Below are 18722 nucleotides of genomic sequence, written 5' to 3' on the forward strand. Positions count from 1 at the left end.
AGTTTGGTGTTTTTTTTTAAACAAAATTATAATTTATAGGTTCTTTTGCATTTCTGTTAATTCTCTATATTTATTCTTATTACCTATAGGTGCTATGAAAATAAATGCTTTTAAAAGTATATTGAGAACCTTCAGGAAAAAGCAATATAGACATCTAAAAAATTTAAATTTAAGGAGTGTTGTTTGTGGTTTTCTTTATAGGTTGCTCTTGATGTAAGCAGTGAACAGGCTGAGAGTCTAACAGTGAAAATTCACAACATCTTGTATCCCTATCGTTTTACCAAAGAGATGGTTCATTCGATGCAGGTAAAAGACAGATTGAAGCTTAATGAAAAGCACATACAGTGCCCAAATTAGCTGCTGAATTTTGTGCAAATTACATTTATTAAAGATACAGAGTACTTAGGTTGTCATCGTCATTGTTTTCATATAATTTTTACCACAGAAGGGGAGATAGCAAAGAAATCAAAGGGAAGTTGTTTATATTGCAAAGAAAGTAATTTGTTTAGGAATGTGGAAGATCCCAGAGGAATGAGTTGCATGTTCTCATCCATGATTTCTCTTTTTTAAAAAAATGCATTGTAGGGGCAAGTAGGTAGTGCAGTGGATAGATATCCGGCCTTGGAGTCAGGAGGACCTGAGCTCAAATCGGGCCTCAGACACTTGACACTTACTAGCTGTGTGATTCTGGGCAAGTCATTTAACCCCAATTGCCTCACCAAAAAGCAAAAAAGAAAAAATCAACTGCATTTTACTGATGTCTGATATTTTTATATCACCTACATTTCCTACTGCTTATCTCCCACAAACCTTTTCCACAGAACCATCCCTTTTAATAATGAATAAAAAAGAGGAAGAAAAAAGTTCAGCCAGACTAACCAATATATCACAAAAAGTCTGCATTTCCATGAAATGTTCCGCCCCTCTGCAGAGTGGTCTGACCCTCGTTTTCAAGGGCTCAGAAAATTTTGCACGGGATCATGCACTTGCTGTTGTAAGATATTTAGGAATCAACACACTACCTTGTTGACAGTTCCTATAACAGTAGGAATTGTTTGGAGGCAGCTAAGTGGTACAGCAAATAGAGCACTGGGCCTGGAGTCAGGAAGACTTGAGTTTAAATCTAGCCTAGATACTTACTAGATGTGTGACCCTGAGCAAATCATTTAACCTTTGCTTGCCTCAGTTTCCTCAACTGTAAAATGAAGGTCATAATGGCACCTTTAAATTAGAAACTCATAGGGATTATCTGACTTTAGGAGTGAACATATAAATGAAAAATGGCACCTTTAAATTAGAAACTCAGGGGCAGCTAGGTGGCGCAGTGGATAGAGCATCGACCCTGAAGTCAGGAGGGGACCTGAGTTCAAATCCAGCCTCAGACCAAACACTTGACACTTACTGGCTGTGTGATGCTGGGAAAGTCACTTAACCTCAGTTGCCTAAAAAAATTTAAAAAAAAAAATTAGAAACTCATAGGGGTTACCTGAGTTTAGGAGTAAACATATAAATGAAGAATAAGGACATTAATAAGACATTTTAAGAAGTCAAAGTATTAGGAAGAAACTTCAAAGTTAGAGCTGAAGAGACAACTCAGTCAGTGCTCTATGAATTACTCGAACTATTAGATAATTTCAAAAGTGCCAGATACATTGACAGTAGAAAGTAGTACTTGGGACCCAGTACTGCCTACTGGAACTCTGACTGAGTAGTTGGTCAGGAGAGTAGAGGCCTTAAATAAGCAAAGGGGGGCCTGATGACAAAGATATTAAGGGTAGTAATGAAGTCAGAAAAGACAACTTATCTATGAACAGGGTCAGAGCCAGGTCCCCTCTGGCAGAAGAGGGAGCCATACCTCTAGATTGGGCTGGATCTAGATTCCCAAAGTTGGATAGGAAAATACCTCGTGGACGAGAGACTGAATTTAGATATCTTCTTGCAGAAGAATATCTTAAGCTGGAAAGCTGAGATCAATCCTTGATCAACTTAATGCAGAAGTGTCAGACCTCTGACTTAGAAAAGAGGGAAATGTTGATGGAAAACTTCATGGAGAAGCATATGGACTGGTAGAGGGGCAGAGGACAGACGGACTGACATCACGTGGCAAAAATATGTACAAAGCCTGGAGTTAAGTTGATGATTGTAAGACTACAAGAAACATATGTCATATTCAATCATTGTACAGTTCAACACAAAGGAAAAGACAGCTGAGTTTGTGATTTGAATAGATGTCAGGCTATAGAGACTGAGGTGCAAAGCAACAGAGGCACCCAAGGATGAGAATATGATTATACTGCAGTAGGTGAGCAGAGGTATGGTGTACAGCTTGGGCATGCATATGGCACCAACCATTTTTGAGATACAATGGAGTCGACCACATTTCTACCAGTTGATGAATATAATACATAAGTCATACAACAAGTGTTCAGCTGTATAGGATTGTCACCAGGAAGGCCAAGCCTCAGCTAACTCTGGAGCATCCCTCTCGTGTACAGGCCAAGAAAATAAGGCAAGGAAGCCACATTGTAAATGCAGTTTCATGCCCTGAAAACCACGGAACTCTGGCAAGAGATGGAACCACAGACAAAAGCCAAAGAATAAAGGTTGTGAAGGCAAGATCCACAAGCATCACTGGGAGACAACAAGAGGGACACATCTACTTTCCATTACAACTACAGAGAGAATGGTCTTACACAGTTTGGATGAACTTATGAAGAAAACGCAGCTTTGGCGCTGCAGAAACCAAGGTTTATATGTAGCACCAGCATTAGTAAAAGAAAGATGGGGCCAACAATAAAAGGTCGCCCTGGTCCCCAAAACAGTTACTTTATAATTAATTACTTATGGGTGAATTCTACCTAGAGTCATAAGACCTTACGTAGAAGTGATAGTGAAGACTGAGCATGTAACATGCAATGTCATCAATTCCACATCCCAAACTATATTAAAGAGCAATAGTCATCAAAACAATATGAAATGGAGAGGTTGATCAGTAGAACAGACTAAATACACAATACACAGAAGTAAACAGGCCCAGGAGTCCAGTATTTGATAAACCCAAGATCCTAGCTGTTGGGGCAAGAGCCTGATGTTTGCCAAATACGTCATTGTGACATCATAATTTAGAGGAATAAGGAATAAATTATCTATCAGAGCTATAGATAAGGGAAGAGTTCATGACCTAATAAAAGATAAAGAGGAACACAGAAAGAAAATTGGAAATTTCTGATTACATAAAATTAAAAAGTTTTTGCACAAACAAGAAGAATGCAATTAAAATTAGAGAAGCAAGTAAGTGGGGGGAACATCTTTGCAGCAAGTTTCTCAGATGGAAGCCTTGTTTCTAAGATACTCAGGAGACTGAAATTTATAAGAATGAGAGCCTTTCCCCAGCTGATAAGTGGTCAAAGGGTATGAACAGGCAGTTTTCAGAGAAAGAAATCCAAGTATCAATAGCCTATGAAAAAAGTATCCAAATCACTGATAATTAGAGAAATGCAAATTAAAAGAACCCTGAGGGGCCATCTGTGCTGAAGAGGGCAGTTACCTGTTGGAGATCTGTAGTCAGACGAGTATGAATAAGTTTTCAAAGAGTTTGCAAGTTTACTTGTAACAGGTTTACAAAATTTGCTGTTTCACACATGTACCGGTATTTGCCCATGTGAATACAGCCAAGCTTTTGTCCAGCGTACAAATAGATACTACCCTGGAGAACTTGAGAGCAGTCCTACATGAAGAGGGGCATATTCTCCAGAAGTAAGTTGCTTTTTCCTGCAGAGGCTAAGCAATGAGAAGGTTGTTACCCTGACAAGATTTGAAATGAGCTGTCATAAGAAAGTCAAGTCAACAGGCGTGTGTTAAACACTTGCTAAGGGCCAGGTACCATACTAAGCCCTGGAGACACAAACACAGGCGAAAACAGCCCCTGTCCTCAAGGAGCTCACAGGAGAGACGACATGTTAACACCTACATGCAACAAAATACATACAGGATAAATCCGAATCAAAGATTATGTATATAAAGCAAAGTTGCAGCTGTGAGCTCGCAGCAATTCCCTGGCTTATATTCCAGACAGTGTCAAGTTAGATGTTTCTTGCCAGAGATGAGGAGCAACACACTGTAAATTCAGCATTCACTACCAGCTTTTTTTTTTTAAGTGATGGGGGTTAAGTGACTTGCCCAGGGTCACACAGCTAGTAAGTGTCAAGTGTTTGGTCTGAGGCTGGATTTGGACTCAGGTCCTCCTGACTTCAGGGCCAGTGCTGTATCCACTGTGTCGCCTACCTACCTAAATGCCCCAAGAACTTTTTCTTTCTTTCTTTTTGATATGAGGCAATTGGAGTTAAGTGACTTGCCCAGAGTCACACAGCTAGTGAGTCTTATGTGTGTGAGGCCAGATTTGAATTCGGGTCCTCCTGACTCCAGGGCGGGTACTCTATCCACTGTGCCACCTAGCTGCCCGGAATGCCTTCTCTTGAAGGCCATATGACATTGAAGCTGTAGAGATTCCAAATAGGAAGGGATGAAGGCTATTTGTGACAACCAGGGAACCATACTACAAGCCAATGGCAGTCAAACTGTGTGACTGGGATTCCCACTGAGCAGTATGCCAGCAGCGTGTGTGAACTAGAAGATGGTGAGAAATGGTCCAACGTCAAGAAGCAAACAGCGAAGCCAGAGGATTCAGGGCCCCTGCAAGGGCCCTCCTCCAAGCCGGGGGCAGATGTTGGAGTCTTGCAGCAGCAGGCCACTGGCCTGAGCTGTCACTGATCCCACATGTGGCACCAAGCAGCAGAGAGCACACTGCACCCCAGCTGGGAAAGCTGTACGTGACAACTTCGCACACAGGGGTCAAGCGAGAGCCCCAGAATTCGAAGGGAAGGGATTTTACTGGCCCAAGATGGCTGCAGACAGCATTACGAAACATGAGACTTTCTATTATAACAACTGCAGTCTGGAAGAAATTAGGCTCCCGCTCACATCTCATACCACGTACCACAATAGATTCAAAGTGGATATGTGACCTGGATATTAAACATCACATAGTAGAAAAGTTAGAAGAGAAACAGATCACATACTTTTCACAGCTTGCTTCACAAGCAAAGGTTAAGGGATGAAAAAAATTTAAATACATAAAATTGTATTAATATCTTTTGTTTTTACATTACCTAAATTTCTCCCTATGTTTACCTTATTACTTCTCTTATTATTTGAGGTAGCTGGGTGGCACAGTAAGTACATAGAATGCTGGGCCTGGAGTCAGGAAGTCCTAAGTTCAAGTCCCACCTCAATTCCTTACCAAACTCTTAACTGAGAAATTTGATACAAAGATTTTTTTTCCCATTCAACCACTTCCCTTCTTATCCTGTTTGCATTAATTTTGTTTGTGCGGAAGCTTTTCATTTTCATATAATCTATTTAATCTTCATAAACATCTCATTTGAGCCACACAGTAACCCTGTGAGATAGTTACTATAGATTTTATTATCATTCCCATTTCACTTAGGAGGAAACTAAGAGGTTAAGTGGGTTTAAGAGAGAGGCAGCTAGGTGGCACAGTGCATAGAGCACCAGCCCTGGATTCGGGAGGACCTGAGTTCAAATCCAGCCTTCAGACACATAGCTGTGTGACCCTGGACAAGTCACTTAACCCTGTTGCCTAACCCCCCCCCCCAAAAAAAAAGAGTGGGTTTAAGAGGTTGAGTGATTTGCCCATTGCAAGGGGCAGGGGCGGAATGTGAATTACAGGTCTTTGTGCTTCCAAGTCCAGCACTCTGTTTACTGTGAAGCACTGCCTCTCAATCATGATCATCTTTTTACCTTGTTTTTTTATATCCTCCTTCTTATTTTCTCTCTTTACATATCTGTCACTCCCTGTGTCTCCAGCATTCTTATCGTTCCCAATGACTGCCCCAACATGTCATGTCAGTCCTAATTCTGTATCTTTTTTTTTTTTGGTAAGGCAGTTGGGCGTAAGTGACTTGCCCAGGGTCGTACAGCTAGTAAGTGTCAAGTGTCTGAAGTCAGATTTGAACTCGGGTCTTACTGACTCCAAGGCCAGAGCTCTATCCACTGCACTACCTAGCTGCCCCTCTGATTCTGTATCTTACCAAGCTTACCAGTCAACTTGGATTTTAAAACTTTTTAAGACTTAATATCATGATTAAATTCTGTATATTTTAAAGAACTTTTTCCCTCCTCCTAAATTCTAGATTTGTGTGTAATTCATTTCAAGTAAATTCTTTTGAGCACTAGCACAACGGCTTATAACATGCTGTAAATGTTAGAAAGATGATTTAGAAACAACTCTTAGCCTCCAGGAGTTTACAATTAATCTGGTAGGAGGGATACGGCAAGTTAAAAAAAAATAACTATAGTACAAGGAAGAATATGTGGTATATGCCATAAAAAGAGATATGAACTAAATGAATTGGGGGTTCAGAGGAAGGAGAAATCCCTTTCAGTAAAGGAAGGAAGTTTTCATGGAGGAGATACACTTGGCACTGGATCTTGAAAGGTTGGTAGGATTCAATAAGTGAAACATTCTAAGAGAAGAGAAGAACATGAGCTTTGGTGCAGGGGTGAAGGTATTCAGGAACTAGCCCAGTTTGATTGGTGTATTGTCAAAAACACGCAGTGGAATAGTGAGAAGTAAGGCTAGGAAAGGAGGCTGGAGCCTTAGCATCACTAAGCATTGATGAACTATATAATAGTCCTCTATAGGCCGTCCTTCCCCCCAGATTGGGCTGGTGTATAACCTGTGGATTACTTTTATCTGTGTGTGTGTGTGTGTGTGTGTGTGTGTGTGTGTGTGTGTGTGTTATTTTCTTTGAAATCAAACTCATTTTAGAGCAGTGGTCTAGATTCTAACCAGTACCATAACACTAACGTGATTTTTTTTAATAGAAAGATGTATTGATATTAAATCTGTTGTTATGGTTTCTAACTCCTTTATAAACCTATATTCATTGTTGTGCTATTAATTTGAATGTTTGGCAGGTTCTCCAGCAAGTGGATAATAAATTTATTGCCTGTTTAATGAGTACAAAGCAGGAAGAGAATGGTGAGACAGGTAAGAATAGAGCCTGTCCTTGATTAATATTCTGCTGACCTTCAGTTAAGAGATGCATGGCCTCATTGTAAGGAAGTTTTGGATATACAATTAAATATTGCTGATTTAAACCAACTGCGAGGGAGAAGAATTATCAAAATTATTAAAATTTTAAAATAAATATAGTTGGATCTGTTCTGATGAACAGATAAGAATGATAAATAAGATAGCAACCATCAGTCTGTAAAACTTTTAAACCAGGAGTTCTTAACCATTTGGAATTACTTAAGCATTCTGGGAAGTGATGTATTTAAATGCATAAAACAAAGAGTTACAAAGGAATCAGTCATATTGAAATACAGTTATCAAAATATTTAAAAGGCAAGTTCACAGATACCAGGTTAAGAACCTTTGATTTGGAAAGAGTTTATTCTCATTAGCATCTTAAATATATATCCTTCAATCTTGTTTGCATCGTTAATTTACTTAATAATCCCAGTGTTCATCAGTAGAGCAAAGAAAAAGTAATTCCATTCCCTGTAAAATATAGGCAAGTGGAGTCAGTGGACTGCCAATGAAAATGAATTAATTTGGGAAGTTATGATTATTATCAATTTTTTTTTACTAGAGGCTACAACTTCTTTTTCATTTAATTTTTTTTTCAGTTTCACAAGCATTTATTTTCTCTCCCCACTACCATCATTAGAAAAAAAAATCCTTTGATATCTTGGGAGATGGAAACAGTAAGCAAGCAAGTGTAGCTGAATCATAGAGTACGTTGAGGGAAATAAAGTATAAAGATTTGAAAGATAGTAAGGTTTCAGGTTGTGAAGGGCTTTAAATGCCAAACAGAGCATTTTATGTTTGATCTTGGGGGTCACAGGGAGCCACTGGAGTTTATTGAGTAGAGGGATTACATGGTCACACCTACACTGTAGGAAAGTCTGTTTGGAAGCTTAGTGGAGGCTAGATTGTAGTGGGAAGAGGATTAAGGCAAGAAGACCAACCAGAAAGCTGTTCTATTAGTGCAGGTATAACATGATAAGGACCTGAAACAGTATGGCAGCTGTGTGAATAGAGAAAAGAGCATATGTATGAGTTATATTGGGAGGGTAGAAATGACAAGACTTGAAAACAAATTGGAAAAATGGTGGTGAGTGTGTTTCAGGAGTTGAGGATGACACCAAGATTGGGAGCCTGAGTAGCTGAGAGGATGGTGGTGCCCTTGACAATGCTAGTAAAGTGGAGGAGAGGACAGGATTTGGTAGGAAGAAAATGAATGAGTTTTGTTTCAGACTTATTGAGAAAAGGACAATGTTAAACTTTTCTTTACACTTCATGATGCTGGGCAGCTAGGTGGCACAGTGGATAGAGCACCAGCCCTGAATTCAGGAGGACTTGAGTTCAAATCCGGCCTCAGACACAACACTTACTAGCTGTGTGACCCCGGGCAACTCACTTAACCCCATTGCCTAACCAAAAAAAAAATGTTCTTAGACTTCGTGACACATACTGGATTAAACTAGACGCCTCTAAGATAAGCTAATATAACTGGTATTTTTTTGTGTCAAAATATCAAAAGTTTTTCTACTATCCAGGATTTTTTTTAATCAAATTTTTTTTTAGTTCTATGAATAATAGGTACAAAACTCTTAACTTAACTTCCTTTACTTTTGGTTTTGCATTTGTGTTTGTTATATGGCCAAACAAATTATTATTCTAAGCTACAGATAACTGAATACCTCTAGCTTGACATTTTTCTGTTATAGCTAAGTACAGTTATCTAGTTATGAGGCCTCCGAAGACAAGGGTTATAAAAAAATACATATATTATATATATATAGTTTCTGATATAAATAGGGTCACTGTCATATCTCCTTTTATATCTAAGAAATGAAAACTAGAAGTACTATAAACAGAGGAAAGAGTAAACATCCTTCTAGATAGGCCAATGGTGGGTGTGGTCCTGGTTTCATAGTAACCCTTACTCTTAGTAGCGAACATTGGCATCAGTTTCATATCTGATGTTATTACCTCATAGTCTATTATTTATTCAGTTGTTTTGCCCAGCACAGGATGTGGAGTATCCATCACAACCAGCTGTAATTCTTGTCCTCAAAGGAGTTTAAATTACAGCACTGGGGGCCAACCTTGTCTTTGGGCTCCGGTACAAAAAATTGCTTCTTTTTCTAGACTTAACCTCTCATGCCCTGGGCTCGAGGGTATCCTGGGGGCAGTATCTTTCATCTCCTAAGTAGGAGGAAGAGCAAATAGCCATTTGGCATAGCCGTCTTCAACCAATTTCAAGAACAGAATTTCATTTTTAAAACAGTTCTAATAAACTTTAATTCTTGCAGTGTACTTTGGCCAGAACAATAAAGTTCTAACCTATGAAAGTAAGCCTCTGCCAAAGTTACTCCTTACTGCAAGATGTTCATGACAAGTCCTCATGAAAAAAAGCCATGATGACATCTTGAAGAATATGGCTACAGATGTTCCTATTGTATTTAGGAAGACTAATTGTGCTATTGTAATGGAAAGAGAATGGGATTTTTTTTACACTTCATTTTCCTAAGCACTGGAAAAGAAACATAACCAGAAATGTGGTATCCTGTGGCCCTCTGCCAAGAGATAAAATGAGATAAAAATCACAATCTTCATGGATCCCAAGGTAGTACGCAGTCAATTTAGATTATTTTAATGTGGTGTTTAACGAAACTCCATTTTGTCAAATTAAAATTAATAAAGCATACAAGTGTAGTGTTTAATCTTTAGTGAGTACTAATGACAACACTCTCTCGTCAGAAATAAATTCAGTGCCTTTTTCAAAAAGGCATTAAGATATTCCTAAACTGCATCAGGGCATAGATGTGACTCTTGGTTCTTGAATGATGTACCAGTAAAGTACTTTGGACATCCTCTGCCAAGCTGGAAAGGCTTCCAATATGGCTCCAGCAAAATTGTCTGAGAACCAGCCTAGCAAAATTCAGAGAGCCTAGGTGATTGGCTCCTGGGTGAGGAAGCTTTTTAGCCCAGGATACTCGTGGAAACCATCCTAAGCACAGAAAGGCTAAGATCTGCATAGCTGAAGGGAATGCCCCTGCTCGTGGAAATACTGATTCTGCAAGCATCTTTTGTTACCATCTTTATCACAATTTCAGTAGTTTGGAAAGCTAAAGTATACTATTGCTGTTTAGTTAACCTTGCTTTATCTTGTACTTATATTGTTAAGTAATTTCAATTAGCCTTTGTTGCTGTATATAAAATGGTTCTTTTATTCTCATTTTACCGAGTTTGGGATTCAAGTGGTCCTAATCTCTTCTGATATTCCTAGGTGGAAACCTGCTTGTCTTGGTAGATCAACATGCTGCCCATGAGAGGATCCGCTTAGAGCAGCTCATTTGTGGTAAGACTTAATTGTGGTAACAATAATAGGGCTGGGGCAGCTAGGTGGTGCAGTGGATAGAGCCCGACCGGCCCTGAAGTCAGGAGGAACTGAGTTCAAATTCAGCCCCAGACCAAACACTTCACACTTACTAGCTGTGTGACTCTGGGCAAGTCATTTAACCCAGCTTGCCTCCATTTCCTCATATATAAAATGAGCTGCAGAAGAAATTGGCAAATTGCTCCAGTATGTTTTCCAAGAAAACTCCAAATGGGGTCACGAGGAGTTGGACATGACTGAAACAGCCGAACAGCCACAAAAGGCATGGAATAACAGAGAGCACTGACTTCTCAGCAGATGTCTGTGGGGTATGACCTCAGGAAGTCCTCAGGGTGGCAGGGGCGCACCAAGAAGTACCCAGGGAGTGGGTAACTTGAATAAAGGCCCTTTCGTGCCCTCTGCCCTAAGTCATCCAGACAGGAAGGTTGTAGTTATGGTCAGAAGCTTATGAAATGTGCCCACTGGTACCTAAGGTTTCCTGCTGCTGTTCATGGTGCCCAGAGCAAAGACTTGAATTAAGTTTAGGTGACTGAGCCTGGTAGTTCCACTTCAGTGTTCATTGGGCAAAGGTTTCTAGAAGCTCAGGAGGCTTGGTATGCATTTTAAAAAACATCATAGACCATTTTTCACATTATCAGACTGTGCGCTCCCCAATAGATGAAATTACAGGAAGAGCTTTACTTTTGTGGTTAAGTAATGAAAAACACTAGTGACAGTGAATTAGGAGAGGAGAGAGATGGATAATCCTATTGAATAGAAATTTGCCATGCCATTTTTCACTTCTCTTTAAAAGAGGAAGGCCGAAGAAAGAGACAACATTGCAGTATCATAGTTAGAGAAACTTCACTGCAGTGGTGTTTAGACTATTATGCTGATCAGTCTTCTCTAGTGACCTCTTGAGAATAGTGATAAAATCTCAAGATTTGTATTAGAAAACCTCATATTCTTTCCCAACCTACCCATATCATTCACTTGTATCAGTGAAAGAGTAGTTATTTGTCTACATGTATATGACATTGCATCTTTTGTATAGAAGATGAAGATTTCTTAGATTGCCAGATTACTATGAAAACATGTGGAGAGGCTGGATTACATTTTGAGTCTGCCAAAAGACTGAAACCTGAAACTCTGAAGTAAAAACTCTTGGTCTAAAACTAGGCAGTAGAATAATTAACATTATTATGCTCTATCATGTTTCATGCTTGGTCTGAGACTTCTAGATTTTATTTCTCTTTGTTCCCACCTATTAAACTTTCTGCCAATAGATTCCTATGAGAAGGAACAGCCAAAAAGCTTTCACCGCAAGAAATTGCTGTCTTCTACCGTCTACCCGCCAATGGAGGTCACGGTGACAGAGGAACAGAGGAGGCTGTTACAGTTAGTACCATGCTTGAGTGATGAACACTTTAAAGATGTGATATTGAGTATAGATTAGAGTGTGCCTAGTAATCTGGTCCAGCGGCTGGAACTTAGATCATTTTTGCCTTTTCTTGGAACAGAGAGTGTTTATTCTGTAGTCTCTGAAAGCAACGTTACTGCTGTGATTGCTTCCATTCTGCTTTGTATCAATGTATTCTCATTCCTTAGATATAGTTCCCGTAATCATGTTGAAGGAAGTGTCTAGCACAGAGAAGCATGGCAGGGATAAATCATATAGTGATTCACTAGATGAGACCTCTCCCAACTCCTGGGATAGCAGACGTTCATGGAAATGGGAAGGAGAGAATTGTCTCTTATTTATTTCAGATTTGGAAATAAGGCTACTGCCAATACTTCATTTCTCCTGGGGCGTAATTTAGATTAGCTGCAGATCCATTTATTTACATCCAGTTAATCAGTAACTTCTCGGATCCAGGGGCCATTAATTACTTCCCTGCTTTTATGCTGATTTAAAACATTCTGAGCCCTTTGTTTTTGTGCCAGGCTTCTTTAAGAGCTAGTTGAAAATCAACTATCAGAAATGAGTAACTCTCCAGTGAGGAGGAAAAGTAAATCCAGGTATTTTAAATCTCTCAGGACCCTTGTTTCCCTGAGCGAAATAGGGAATAAGTGGAGGTTGCTGTGATCTCAAAAGGGGAGATATTATAATAGTAAAATCCTAAAAGAACACTCTTTAATTGTGAGAGGATGAGTGAAGCTTTTAAAAACCAGGGCAATTTCTGAAAAAATGATGGAGTATTTGTAACTGAAATAGAAACGAAGGACTCTTCTTCAAAAGTACTCTTTGATATACTCTAGTTCATTGGAGATTTTTCATCTCTTTAGGTGTTACCACAAGGGCCTAGAAGATCTGGGCCTGAAATTAATATTTCCAGATCCCCCCAGCTCCCATATCCTTGTTGGGGAGGTGCCGCTCTGCTTTGTAGAAAGAGAAGCCAATGAAGTCCGGAGGGGAAGACCTACTGTGACCAAAAGTATCCTAGAGGTGAGACATGCCGGGAAGGTTACTTTGGGACCGTCCCTCTGCCTTTGGCCTGGAGGGGCCTTGAGGTTGACCTTCATAGATTTGATAAGCTGTCCTTTGCTATCCTCATTCTCTCAGCAGTCTTTACTTTGGGGCTTCTACCCTAACCCTCCCCTCCCCCCACCTTCTTTTTTTTTTTTTCATAAATAGTCTTTGCTATTCAATCTCTATTAAACTAGAACAAAAACTTTTGCAGCACACACATCAAAGATGGCTGTTAAGGAGTTTATTTCAGTTTGAAATCAAGCTTATGATGGCCAGAAAAATCTTACTTATGTTCAGCCAGGCTGATCGAGATAATTTTTTGTTGATTCTGAAGTGAACTGGAATGGCTTTGCTATATCTCCAAGGAGCAGTGGCCCCTTGACTTTTGGCAGATGGAACAAATCACTAACATGCTGCTAGTTAAAAGAACAAATCATTTAACATTACTTGAACCTAACAGTTGTAATGGTAGCACTGATCTTATTAGTAATAGTAATAATGATAGCTCACATTTATATGATGCTTTATAATTTTCAAAGCTCTTTTCTGACATTCCCCCCCGACAAACACACACATGCACTCCCCTTTCAGTGTGATGATGGGCAAGGGACTAATGAGGGAATTGTATCCAGATCTTGTTCACTGGGCTTTGTGATCTAAATGTGCTAGTTTCTGGTAACACCAATCGTAGAGAATGTGAGAGGAGTTAGTATATGTCTGTTGTAATAACTTTGATAACTGGGTCACTCCGTTTCTTCCTATTTGGTTTTTTTCCTCCTCTTGGAAGAAATATGGCTGTGATTTTGAAGCCGTGCAATGTCTACCATTTGGCTTTGAGTAACTTTGGGAATTAGAACATGGCTGTGGGAGAAGAGGAGGAAGGAGTATTTTCTAAGTCTGATCTAAAAGAAGGACAATTAAGAGCGATAGGAGCCTAGAGGAGCTGAAAAAAGGAAGTAAGGAAGGAAACAGTAAACCAAGGAAACCTTTATTAAATGCTTACTATGTGTCAGGCACTGTGCTGAGCACTTTATCCCTAATAAAGAAGTCCTGTGATTTATTGTAAAGAAATTGCTAGTGGTATTGTTTCTTCAAGCAATGCTGTTCCCTGTAACTGGACTAGCTTAACTTTCAAAGGTTTCACAAATTGGTAGCATGAAAGGGGGTCTGGTAGAAATGTCTTTAAAATGCATTTGTAGTATAGCATCTGCTGGGAGCAGCTAGGTAGCACAGTAGATAGAGCACTGGCCTTGGAGTCAGGAGGGCCTGAGTTCAAATCTGGCCTCAGATACTTGACACTTACTAGCTCTGTGGGTGGGACAAATCATTTAACCCTGGTTGCCCTGCCCAGAAAAATTAGTATCTGCCCTAATAAGGCTGTTGAAAGGGATGTAACAGGGGCAAAATTATGCCAGGCAATTTTTTAAAGTACTATAGAATTTTTTTTTTAATCTAAAGATAGGGAGTTTCCAAGAACTGCTGTGGAAACTTGAGTGAAAAATTTCTGTGCTTATGATCATAAAGCATGCATTGTATTGAGTGGAAAATTATATTAATTTTTTTTCTTATTTATTTGCCTTTATTCACAATATGTGTCCAACATTACACTTGTTCTGGCTAGAGTTTTAAACAGAAACAGACTATCCCTTGATAAATGATCAAAGCCGCTCTTACCAATTACGTGTCCTCATAAGCTGTTGGGAGCTGTGTCTGGATCAAGTCTCCCTTGCACAAATGTGTTTAAATCTTCATAGAACGCCTTACTCAAAGCACTTTATGTTTTATAAAACCTCATATTCCAAGCTTCCTTTCCTTGAGGCTGCTGGTCCTTAAAGGAGCCAATTCAAATATTTATTTTTTTAGTGGAGAAAAGACAGAATAATAGCAGCTTACTTGCACTTATTTTTTGCTTTCCAGGAATTTATTCGAGAACAAGTAGAGGTGAGCAATTCTTTTGTTTGGGGAGGACAGGCAGAGGTTTCACATCTATCACCCTGTACTCCTACTATGAATGAAGAGTTTAATCATGTACTACTGCTTTTAGCTGCTTCAGACTACAGGAGGAGCTCAAGGGACTTTGCCACTTACCATCCAGAAGGTGTTAGCGTCCCAGGCCTGCCACGGTAAGAACTTCAGTGTAGTTATTAAAGATCTCCTCTATGCTAAGCACTCTTGACGGGTGGAGGAAGAAAGAGGAGACTGTAAGACAAATGGAGCCTTGCCTCTAGAAGCATACAGTCTGTATTAAGAAACAACACACATATGAGACAACCAAAGGGAAATATCAGCGAGATCATTTGAGTTTAATACAAATGTTTGATATAGGAGTTCAGCAGGAGAGCCAAGTAGAAGAGCAAACAGAATCAGCTTTCCTAGAAGAAGTGAGTTTTGAATGAAACTCAACATGAATTAGTAGAGAGAAGAAAAAAAGAAAACATAGTGGATGGAAGGAATAGCATGAGCATAGGCCTAACAAACAAATCCCCACTTGTGGAACACCAGGTGATTAGCTTAGTTTGAATAAAGGGTCTGTATAGAGGAGTATGAAGAAATTAGATTGAGAAGGAGGGATGGAAGGCGTGAAGTCCAAAATGGAATGTTTCACTTTGGCACATAGAGTTTAGAGCCAGAACAGACCTTGGATTGGAACTCCAACCACCTCATTTTTCAGAGAAGGAAACTAAGGCCAAGGGTGTATTTGTAAAAGTAGCAAAGCCAAGATTTGAACCATTAGGGCTCCAACTGCACATCTAATGCTCATTCCTTCATACTGTATGGTCCAGGCATTTGATATGGGATCTTGAGCAGGAAAAAAATAAAACAGAATGGCATTTGAGAAAAATGTTCTGGCTGCTACTTTTGTGTGAAGGATCAGATTTAAGGTATTATAATAACATAAGCAAGAGCTAGTGAAGATTTACATTAGGGTGAGTTCTGTTGGAGTAGAAAGAAAATGGCAAATGAAAGGGGACATTTTGAAGAAAGATTAGCATGACTTGTAGATTGAACCTGGAGCCAGAGGAAAGAAAATATTGAAAAATAATCCTAATTATACAAAGCTTAGTTACTCCGAAGAATGTAAGGCTGCTTTCGTCACTCTCAGAGGAACTCTGAAAACATGTTATATGGCTCTAGTGTAAGCCACAAAACGTAACCTTCTTATGAAGATGAGAGTTTCCTTAAGGAATGGCTGAGGAGCATGGTAAAGCAGGAAGCCACAAGTTCCATCCATGGTCTTCGGTGATGATTCAAGCAATTCTAAGACCAACATAAAAGTTGCCAAGATGTATTTTCCTTTATTTAGGAGACATTTGGGTCATAGTCAGGATTGCTTTCCCACTGTCCATGGGACCCTTCTCTTGTGCTCCTTTCTTGTTTGTAGGAGCTATTAAGTTTAATGACAGCCTGAGCCTTGAGGAGAGCTGTCGGCTTATTGAGGCCCTGTCCCAGTGCCAGCTGCCCTTCCAGTGTGCTCACGGGAGACCTTCGATGCTGCCCCTGGCAGATGTAGACCATTTGGAACAGGAGAAACAGGTACCTTAGTGATTAAGAGTAAAGAAGAGGAAAGTGAGTGTCCCTCTTTCTTTTAAAGGGCAGAGAACAGTCCTGCTTTGAATAAACTACCAGCTCTTCTTCTCTCACCCATTTTGAAATGCCAACACACACACACACACACACACACACACACACACACACACACACACACACACACACACACATACACACACACGCCTACCTCACTCCACCCCCCATCCCCCCACCCCCGGTTCAGTATTCTTGAGTTTGGTATAAGCACAGATTTGTGAATCCATCATATCTAGTGCAGACTTGCTCTTGTCTTTCTGGATAGGATGGAGCAGTCCTTTTTCCTAGGACTGTAGAGACTTGGTTGGAATACTGCAGAATAGCTTTTGGCTAAGCATGGTCATGCTACCTGGTCACTCACCATGAAAGTAACATTGTAATGTCAGTGCCAGTTTATGGAGTCTCTGCATCTTGGGGGATTATGAGGCTGTGGTCACGATCCATCCCAGACAGTTTGGTGTAGATAATGCTGCAAGGATACAGAGTGGTTTAAATTAAGAACATTTTCTGTTCCCAGTTATAATCTCAACTGAAACAGAACATGAGACCATATTAAGAATGTCCATGTTATTGTGTTTCTAGAGCCAGCAATTGTGCTTACCTTTCCCGCTAAAGAATTACAGATTCTTCTCTTACAGTGAGTCATGGGTATTAGAACGTTGTACACAGCCCAGCTGAACTCCCTGGTGCTGGAGACTCTTTGCCCCATTCTGAACCACAAAGAATCTAGGTTCCACGACTATTAGAGGAGTTTTGGGTTTTTTTATCCTGGAGAAACCTATCATGTTGCTCATTTAATCTTCCCTGAAGCCTGATTTAAATATACTTTGGTAAATTAACAGTGTATTTGGGATTTGAGTATCCGCATTTGCTTTAGTATGTTAACAACTATAATAATTCTTTTTTTTTTCTAGCATCCTAAACCCAATCTTGCTAAACTTTGCAAAATGGCCCGGGCCTGGCATTTGTTTAAGCAAGTAGAGACTCATGATGAAAAGCAAAACAAAGGTTGAAACCACCTTGTGAACTTCCATGAAGACTGGACTCTCCAGACTGGCCCCACATCTGTGAGAAGATGAAGGGACATTGGTTGAATATAGCTGCATGCAGGATGAATCACTGTGGCTGTGACACTTTCCTTAGCAAGCCCAATGCACAGAACTGGCTGCAAAAGCATAACATCCTTTCCTGGGTGCTTCTATAGGCAAACTGCCACGTAATAATTCAACTCTGAAAGCTGCATAAGGGGAAATATATATAAATGTATGCATTTGTATGAATCAGGAGGTCGAAAATACCTTTCCATGTCTTATTTTGGAGTAAAATTTGATAATTGATTTAAAAGAAAAGTCATCTGTTCAGTTTTCATTTAATCTGCATTACCAAGGATTGGTAAGGTCCTTCCATCCATGTTCAGTGCTGGTCCCTTCTTCACCTCCCTGTCCTGTAGTTTTCCTGAGCCTGTCCCTTGCCTACATTTAAAAGCCCAGACCTAAAGAGTCTTATTCCATCCAGTCTGATCCCACAATAACTAGATTATTTGGATGATAAAAAAAGCCATCAAGGCCAACCCATACCTGACCAAGGATCTCCTCTACAAACAACCCCAACCAGTGGGTCTTTTCCATCTAGTTGAAGATAGGATCCTTACCCTTCCATCATTTTCAACTAGATGATTTTAGGGAACTGACCAATACAAGTCATGGCGGTCAAGAAAAAGAAAGAGGACAAGAACTGGATGGAGAAAATTCCAAGTTTCCATTTTTCTGCTGTCTTTAAAACAGTTGTCTAGCAAATGATGTTGCTATATATAACCACATCTATAACCACAGAAATATTGAAAGTTGTTTTTAAAGATGTCTGGGGTGGAGACTTTTTTTATGGATACTCATATCCCCCTCAGGGAGGATACTCATAATGGATCTGTAACCTCCCTGATTTGGAAGTTCCTTCCAACAGGGCAGATCACAACCCATCCATATCTACCCATCCTGTGTGAGTCTCAGCCATGTCCTCTTATATAAGGATGCATCCTGGGGAACCCACCCAAAGCGCTACAGGCCTTCCTCAATTTCTCTTCCCCTAAGTCCTTCTCCAATATCTGATCCTGGTGTGGAGATGATCCTGGGTTCTCAAAGGCCATGCCAGTGGAGTGTAAGCTGTTGCAGGTTCCATCATGTTGGAAATGCTTT

At 39.9% G+C, this 18722-nt stretch overlaps 1 protein-coding gene across 1 annotated transcript in view; it reads left to right on the forward strand.

The window, feature by feature from the left end:
• Positions 1 to 17879, forward strand: part of MLH3 (mutL homolog 3) — a 35506-nt gene extending 17627 nt beyond the window's left edge. The window contains 9 exon segments of the mRNA XM_020986276.2: positions 202 to 306; positions 7000 to 7072; positions 10386 to 10457; positions 11762 to 11873; positions 12762 to 12921; positions 14863 to 14886; positions 14990 to 15068; positions 16328 to 16479; positions 17445 to 17879. Coding sequence (XP_020841935.1) covers positions 202 to 306; positions 7000 to 7072; positions 10386 to 10457; positions 11762 to 11873; positions 12762 to 12921; positions 14863 to 14886; positions 14990 to 15068; positions 16328 to 16479; positions 17445 to 17543 — 876 coding nt within the window. The 3' untranslated portion in view covers positions 17544 to 17879.
• The last annotated feature ends 843 nt before the right edge of the window (positions 17880 to 18722 follow it).

The sequence above is a fragment of the Phascolarctos cinereus genome, unplaced genomic scaffold (genome assembly GCF_003287225.1).
Source record: "Phascolarctos cinereus isolate Bilbo 61053 unplaced genomic scaffold, phaCin_HiC Scaffold_3;HRSCAF=262, whole genome shotgun sequence".
Taxonomy (NCBI): Eukaryota; Metazoa; Chordata; class Mammalia; order Diprotodontia; family Phascolarctidae; genus Phascolarctos; species Phascolarctos cinereus.